The sequence below is a fragment of the Temnothorax americanus genome, unplaced genomic scaffold (genome assembly GCF_048541705.1).
Source record: "Temnothorax americanus isolate GAGA-0224 unplaced genomic scaffold, ASM4854170v1 Scaffold179, whole genome shotgun sequence".
Classification (NCBI taxonomy): domain Eukaryota; kingdom Metazoa; phylum Arthropoda; class Insecta; order Hymenoptera; family Formicidae; genus Temnothorax; species Temnothorax americanus.
Window position 1 is genome coordinate 63,566 of NW_027509317.1, and position 7,397 is coordinate 70,962.

Consider the following 7,397-nt stretch of genomic DNA (forward strand, 5'->3'; position numbering starts at 1 on the left):
CCGACCCCACTGGTTAGCTTTTCCTTCTTAATCCCGGAGTTGGACGTAACAATCCATTTAACATTTGTTTTAAATGTATTCTAATAATATAAATATAAACAAGGTTTTTACTTTTTTAAACACATTGTATATTTAGAGAGAATATGAAGTATTTAACTTAAATTGTATTAATGCACATGCAGGGAGATAAATTACTGCAATTGAAAAATCCATGGTCTCATTTGTGGTGGAGAGGCAATTATTCTGAACTTGATGCAAAACATTGGACTCAGAATTTGAAAGAAACATTTAAAACAACCTAGCTTCCGAAGCGCGGATTCAGCTCGCGGCTGGTCAGGGTTCGGAGTAGGCGCGGAGGAAGACACAAGACTCGGTTAAAGTATAATACAACAAAATACGGTATTTATTCAATTACGCGTGAATACCTAGAGATGCTCGCGGGAGCGGTGAATATGTACAAAAGATCGCGGTCGTTGCTACGATGGCGACGGATTACAGCGATCGCGGAGTCGCTGGCTACGTGTGATAAGTCGCGGACGCGGTTACAAGATACGCGTAATAGGTCGCGGACGCGGTTACAATATCGATATCACAGAGCGTGCGGACGCCTGGTAAAGCGATGATGCACGGAGATCGCTGGGTTTTGCGGATCGGCGGGCGTGCGGGCTCGCGGAGGTATTTCGGCGCGGGTGACGCGGTATCGCAGGTTTGGATATCGCGATTGGGCGTGATATCGAGCGGCTAAGACCCTTAGCGGAGATAGAGAAGTACTCTCTATCCCCTGGCACCTCGATTCGGGTAGGCGGGAGGCGGCACCGGGTGGCCAAGACCTTTGGCGAGTAAGAGAAGAACTCTCTTACCCTGGTTCACTCCGGTGTCACAGGTGTTCGTATGGGATTTCGAGTCAACCGCCTAGATACTTCACTCGGCAGAGGCAGAGAGCTCTCTCTACCTCCGGGTTGTTCGACTGTGGGATTGGGATCCGTGAGCAGCGGAATCGGTCGGATCTCGGATCGGTTTGCTGGCTCACGGTGGAATCTAAAACCTAGCAACATTGCTCGGTTTATATATTCGCGGTGGCGCGTCGGCGTGGCGGGGGTATACGCGACGGTAGAGTTCTATATAAAGAGAGAAGCGACATTGATGTCCGAACTTCTGATTGGTAATCTGATTCGTATTCTGATTGGATATCCCCTCCTAAGTTAGCAGCCATATTGGGACCGGAGCTGACCACGTGTTACATACATACAGCTGACATTATAGTTAGGTTAGGTAAAATCCAAGAGGCCGAAAGAGAAAAAGGACTGGTTAGATTATAATATTAAAATAATTATTGTTGTAAATAGATGATCACATATATAACCCATTTGATTTATATTGGTTCTTATCTTTCTTACAGTTTTAAATATCAACAAATAAAAAATAAATATGGTAAAAAGGTGTGAAGTTTTTGGCTGCCCTGTTAGGCAAGGTGAAGGGTTACGATTATTTTTCATTCCAAAATGTGAAAAGCGACGTTTATTGTGGCAACGTTGGATAAGAGTCAACCGACCTGGATGGAGTCCTAAAACAAATAGCCGCATATGTGAAGTAATTATCTTTATGTCGCCTTATGACATTCTGCTGTGATATGATTTTACGTTTTAAATAATGTAATATTTCTATTATTTTGTATATTTATTTTCAGTTGCATTTTGCTCCAAATTGTTACGAAAAGCGACAGGATGGGAAGAAAATATTGAAAAATACAGCTATACCCAGTTTGCAAGAAGAGTCATTAAGAAACATTAAAAATGCAAAGCTGCAAAAAATATCATCAGAAAACATTGAAAATACAAAGCATTTAAAGTCATTACCGGAAACATTTCAAACTTCTGAAACTAGAGTTTGTTTATCAGATGTAACCAACTTTTTAGAAGCAAAAAAATCAGCTGTTTTACATGAATCAGATTATTTAAATTGTTCAACATCTGCTTCATCAAAGATATTGTCATCTCAAGTCAAGTGTCTTCTATTACAGACTCTATAGCAGATCAAGAAAATACTGAAAATTCACTTATGTGGTTTGCACATTTGTGTTCACAGTTCGGATCAATTAATAATGCTTCTTCAAGTCATTCTAATTCTTTTTTAAATGAGTCTATGTCAATAGAAGTTACACAGTCGCTCTTATCCTATCCAGTTAACAATTCTTCTGGTACAGCTGTAGAAAATGACAAAAGTATAATACAGTCTAGCCTAATAGAAAATGTCAGTACTCAAACAAATATATTTGAATGTAATAATGTCAGCACTCAAACAAATACATTTCAGTGTGATAATGTTTCTGATAATTCTGTAACAATCATTGAAGCATTAAAGAAAGAGATAGATGAGAAACATAAGAGAATTGAAACCTTAGAAAAGCAGCATGATATTATCAAAAAAAGTACCGAGAAAGTTTATAAAATGTATTTTGACACTAAACGCAAGTATGCAGCTCATTACAAACAAGTAAAACGCTTGAAAGAAAATAAAAACAAGATTTATACTATTCTTCGCAAGAAGCTATATCCAGATCAAATAGAAGCTTTAAGTAGAAAATCAAATAATGGATTGAAGTGGAGCTTAACTACTATAAAAGATGCTCTTGTCTTTAAAATGAAATGGGGAACACAGGGTTATACTGATTTTGTTAAGCACCTTCTTATTTATCCTAGCATTCGAACACTGCAGAGACAGTTATATCATTTAAAATTTAACAGTGGTATTCTACTTGAAGTGTTCGACATGCTAAAATCTGAAGTACCTGGCATGGTCACAGAAGAAAGAGAATGTGTGATGGTTCTTGATGAAATGGCAATAAAATCTGGTGAAGTATTTGATCCATCAATACAAAGAATGATTGGATTCTGCACTTTTCCTACACACTCAGGAATTGCAACAAAAGTTTTAGTCATTTTACTGGCAGGAATTACTCGTCGATGGAAGATCACTGTTGCTTATTATTTTACCGGTACGATAGATTCCGAATGCAAAGCACAAGATGTAAATGCTACGGGAAATGCACTGAAGAAAATCATCCTCACTTTAATTGAAAAGGCAGAAAATATTGGTCTGCGTGTCAACGCAGTAATCAGCGATATGGGCAGTGACAACAAAGCCATGTGGAATGCATTCGGAGTTGGATGTACCAGAGAAAATGTAAAAGCAAGCATTATGCATCCTGTTAGACCAACGAACAAATTATATTTCATTCCCGATCCAGTACATCTGTTTAAGAATATTAAAAATATGTTAGAAAATAATAAAACTATTCGTTTATCTACAGATATTTGTGCCACTGAAAATTTATCTCATTCTTTAGTAGATATTCAACATATTGAAACATTATTTCATCATGAGAGCAAGTATGAAATGAAAATAGCTTACAGACTTAAAGATACTAATTTATACTGCAAAAATCACTATAACAAAATAAAAGTGTCTACCGCTAGTTCAGTTTTAAATAGAAGAACAGAAACAGCATTAAAAGTTTATGCTGATTATACAAATGATAATTCATTTAAAACTACAGCTTTTTTTATCAATCTTGTAGATCGTTGGTTTAACATAATGACAAATAGATCTCGTATCATGGCTCTTAGTAAATCTAATATTCAGGCATATAATGAAGTCATTGCTCATCTAAAGAAGACTCAGCAAGTGTTTCGTTCCATGTTAATAGGAAAAAAGGGACACTGGAAGCCAATACAATCTGGAGTAATAATGGCAACAGAAAGCATTCTTGAGTTGCAAGAATATTTTTTAAATGAAAAGGAATACAAATTTTTACTAACAGGTCGATTCACACAAGATTGCCTCGAAAATTTATTTTCTCTCATACGATTTAGGCAACCTATTCCAAATCCTCTTCATGTTAAACAAAACTTGAAAGTTATTACAATCACTCAAGTGTGCTCATACTCAAAAATTACAAGTTATAATAATGATGTGAAAGAAGATAATCTTGAACAAATCAAGTTGGATTTTTTAAAATCATCAAAGGAAATAGCAGCAGCTACAGAAAAAGCAGGAGAAGTAGATGCTTTTATGGAAGGTGCTGCCATTTATGTTCCAGAATTACAAGATAATTACATGAATCTTATTGATATTTGGGAATGGCCTATTATATATGACATCGCTGGAGCAGTTGTAAAGTCTGTCAAAAAAACAATGAAAGTATGTGACACATGTTACAAATCCGTTCTGTGGCAGGATACAAATTCTCATCCATTTTCAATTGTTGTGGATTTTTGAAGCTATGGAGACAGCAGCTTGTGCAGGGTTTCAGATTCTTGTTTTAAAGCTATTTTGAAAGCTGAAATTACATTTCAGGAACTGAGGGACACGTTTCAAAAAGTAGAAAATATTAAGATTATTGATTTTATTGTTGAGAAGCTATTATATGTTTGGGAAGGTACCAATATTCCACAATGCCACAATATTACAGCAAAGATTTTGACCAGGTTTTTCCGTATGCGATTTAGGATGTTTAATATTCAACGTAAAGAATATCTAGAGAAGGAAAATAAAAGCCGCACACATAGTAGTAAAACAATAGATATGCATATGGTTGTTGACCGTCTTTAAAAGGTAAAGTCATTTCTTCTTAATGTGCCTTAATTCATATCAAAAAGTAGATGTGTAGATTTATATCAGAAGTACAAATTTTAACTCTTAATTGTGATTCTACATATTGTGATATTATGAAACTAAGAATGTTAAAAATGTTTTGTTTATCTAATGTTACATATAGTATATATTATCGTCCCGTTTAACTAAGTTGCAGTTAGACATAGCCAATCTCAATTACTTAATTAGATTATTGTTTAATTAGATTGCTTAATCATATAGTTATATCATATATAAAGACCTTTTCATTTAAAAAATGATTTTATTATATTATATATCTTATTAGATTTATTGAAAATCAACATACGAACTACATATAATTGAGAAATCAAATATGGCCATGGTCAACTGCAACATGGCCAATACATATTTATTCCTAAATAGTTAGTATAATAATAGACGAATTTATGTAGTTGTGAAAATTTAAGTTTTTATTTTTTGCGAGTATTTACATTTAAAACTTCTGTTATGTTAAAGTAAAATATTAATGAAGATTTTTTTTAAGAAAGAGGTATAAAATAAAAATGTATGCGACTAATAGATATCGATAGATATCGTGATAAATATCGCGTACGCGATATATATATTTTTTTTCAAATTTATAATTGTGATTCTTAATTGATTCTTAATTATGATTCTACTTGATATAAAACTTAAAAATGTTAAAAATATTGTATAACTCTTGTATCTGATGCAATATTAGCAATAAAAATCTCGATTTTCATTAAAAATTACAAATTTTTCTTCTTTTGTACTCTGGCATAATACTTTTTCCATCGTCGTCCGCTTGAATTTGTAACTTTCGTGAATAGTCGCTTCGTACGATACATCTTACTCTCCATTTGTTCAATAGCAGAAAGCATCACCATCAGTTTATTTAGGTTTGCATCATGCTCACGTTCCAGATGGATGATTTTCTGTGAAGCTTCATCATTTTGAGCTTTTAGTTGATCGATGAGCAATTTATTATTTGCAGTATCACAAGGAGTTTTGGAATTAGATTGATTTATAGAAATTTCTGAAGTCTCATCAATTGTGTCCTATAAGAAAAAATTGTGCTATATTTAAAAAACCATGCAGTAGAAGGCACTGTTTAATACACACATATACGTACACAAATATAAAATATAAAATAATTAATTCTCCGTAGACTAACCTATTTCTTCACTATTTAGTCAATATGACTAACTCTCCGCAGGTTAGTTTACGGAGGGTTAAAAGGAGAACTAAACTAACCTGATCAATGTAATGCCTCCATTCGTCATCATTGTATATTTGAGAAGCGCTCACTTCCTAACAAAATAGAAAAATAGTAATGTTCAAATACATTATGATCTTATTGGAATAATGCATTCAATAAAATTAGAATTGATTGTATATATACAATACGTCATTTACCTCTTTGTATGACATTTTCAATTTTCACCATCAATTATCACTCAATCACCACATTTATTCAATAAAAAACATGAAGAGAATAAAACTGCAACATGTATTAAACATGTGTATCAAACATCTTAACCTCACGCTGATGGAGTATGTTTATATATATTAAATGGAGTTTGATGTTTGATGACATGGAGCGGTCCCAATATGGCGGTGGCTGGAGGTAATGGTGGGGATGCAAAGTCTGTAGTGGGGGTTCGATGTCGCTTCTCTCTTTATATAGGACTCTACGCGACGGCAATCGCGCGCGCCGGGATGGAGCGGTGGAGCGTTCGGGAAGTACGGCGCTCCGACGCCGCGATTGCGTTCGGTAGCTCTCGGCCGTTTTCGGCACCGCTCGGCGCTCCGAGTCGGTTACCGCGCTAAGTCCGTTTGCGGACTGATACGCGAGATAATTAGTTTAAAAAAGGGCACATCGTGCCTTGTCTCGCCCGGCGGGTGTTCGGCCGGGCGGCATCCGGCTGATGCTCGCCGGGAATGATGCGTTTTGGGGCGCATCGTTACACATTAAATTATGATTCAGAATCTGCTTCGGTATTTGATAACGGTGTTTTCTGGGATTGATTACGACAGTATATGTCGGTTCTTTGACGTATTTTTGGAATCCAGGATTATTTAATTACACTTACGTACATCAGTATGTAACTCTTATTATTTATTACATCTGTATTATGTATTATGTAATTACCCTTTCTTCTCGTATGCTATAGCAGTGATACGTTTAAGGTAATTCTATTTTATTATAGAATGTTGAAAGCTGGCATTGGACCTATGAGAGATGCATACAATATTGGTGACAATCCACAATTCTCATTAAAAGTACAGAATAAAGGCTCTGGTGCTATTTGGATACTTCTTCTTACAAGGCATATTACAGACATAGCAGATTTTTGACAAAATCAAAAATATATCAGTTTTAATTTACCGTAATGATGGAAAAAGAGTATATACTATCCCCACGTAAGTGTTATAATGAATTTTTTTATTCAATTTATCTTCAGTTACCAACAAATATATTATAAAATCCTGTTTATTAGACGATCCGCCACCGCGGTATATCGATGGTGTGAGAATAAATAGCCCACATGTGTAAAATCAAACTCGATGATCAGAGTGACGCAAAATATACTTTGGTCATATCTCAATATGAGAAAACAAATACTATCTATTATACACGCTCCGTGCATATGGAACATGTCCGTTTATATTACGGAAAATACCTCAACTTTATAAATATCATATTTTTAGATTGTTCTATTTTTAGATTAATTTATTTATATATATTAACGTGATCTTTC

General features: G+C 34.9%; 1 protein-coding gene and 1 pseudogene across 2 annotated transcripts; one reads left to right on the forward strand and one right to left on the reverse strand.

Moving 5' to 3' along the window:
* Positions 1 to 1,168: 1,168 nt before the first annotated feature.
* LOC143896082 (uncharacterized) lies at positions 1,169 to 4,293 on the forward strand (annotated as a pseudogene). The gene is made up of 3 exons (XR_013256557.1): positions 1,169 to 1,307; positions 1,400 to 1,590; positions 1,688 to 4,293. The product of XR_013256557.1 is annotated as an uncharacterized LOC143896082 (transcript).
* A 764-nt stretch (positions 4,294 to 5,057) lies between these two features.
* On the reverse strand, positions 5,058 to 6,289 carry LOC143896084 (uncharacterized). The gene is made up of 3 exons (XM_077403638.1): positions 6,052 to 6,289; positions 5,890 to 5,946; positions 5,058 to 5,693 (listed from the first exon to the last, which is right to left on the reverse strand). Exons 1-3 carry the CDS (start codon positions 6,064 to 6,066, stop codon positions 5,385 to 5,387), a joined length of 381 nt encoding a protein of 126 aa, XP_077259764.1. The 5' UTR covers positions 6,067 to 6,289; the 3' UTR covers positions 5,058 to 5,384.
* Between the last annotated feature and the right edge of the window lie 1,108 nt (positions 6,290 to 7,397).

Coding starts and splice junctions, on each gene's coding strand:
- LOC143896084 (XM_077403638.1), bottom strand. Junction 5,694..5,889: donor GGAGGCATTACATTGATCAG/GTTAGTTTAGTT, acceptor TTTTTCTTATAG/GACACAATTGATGAGACTTC.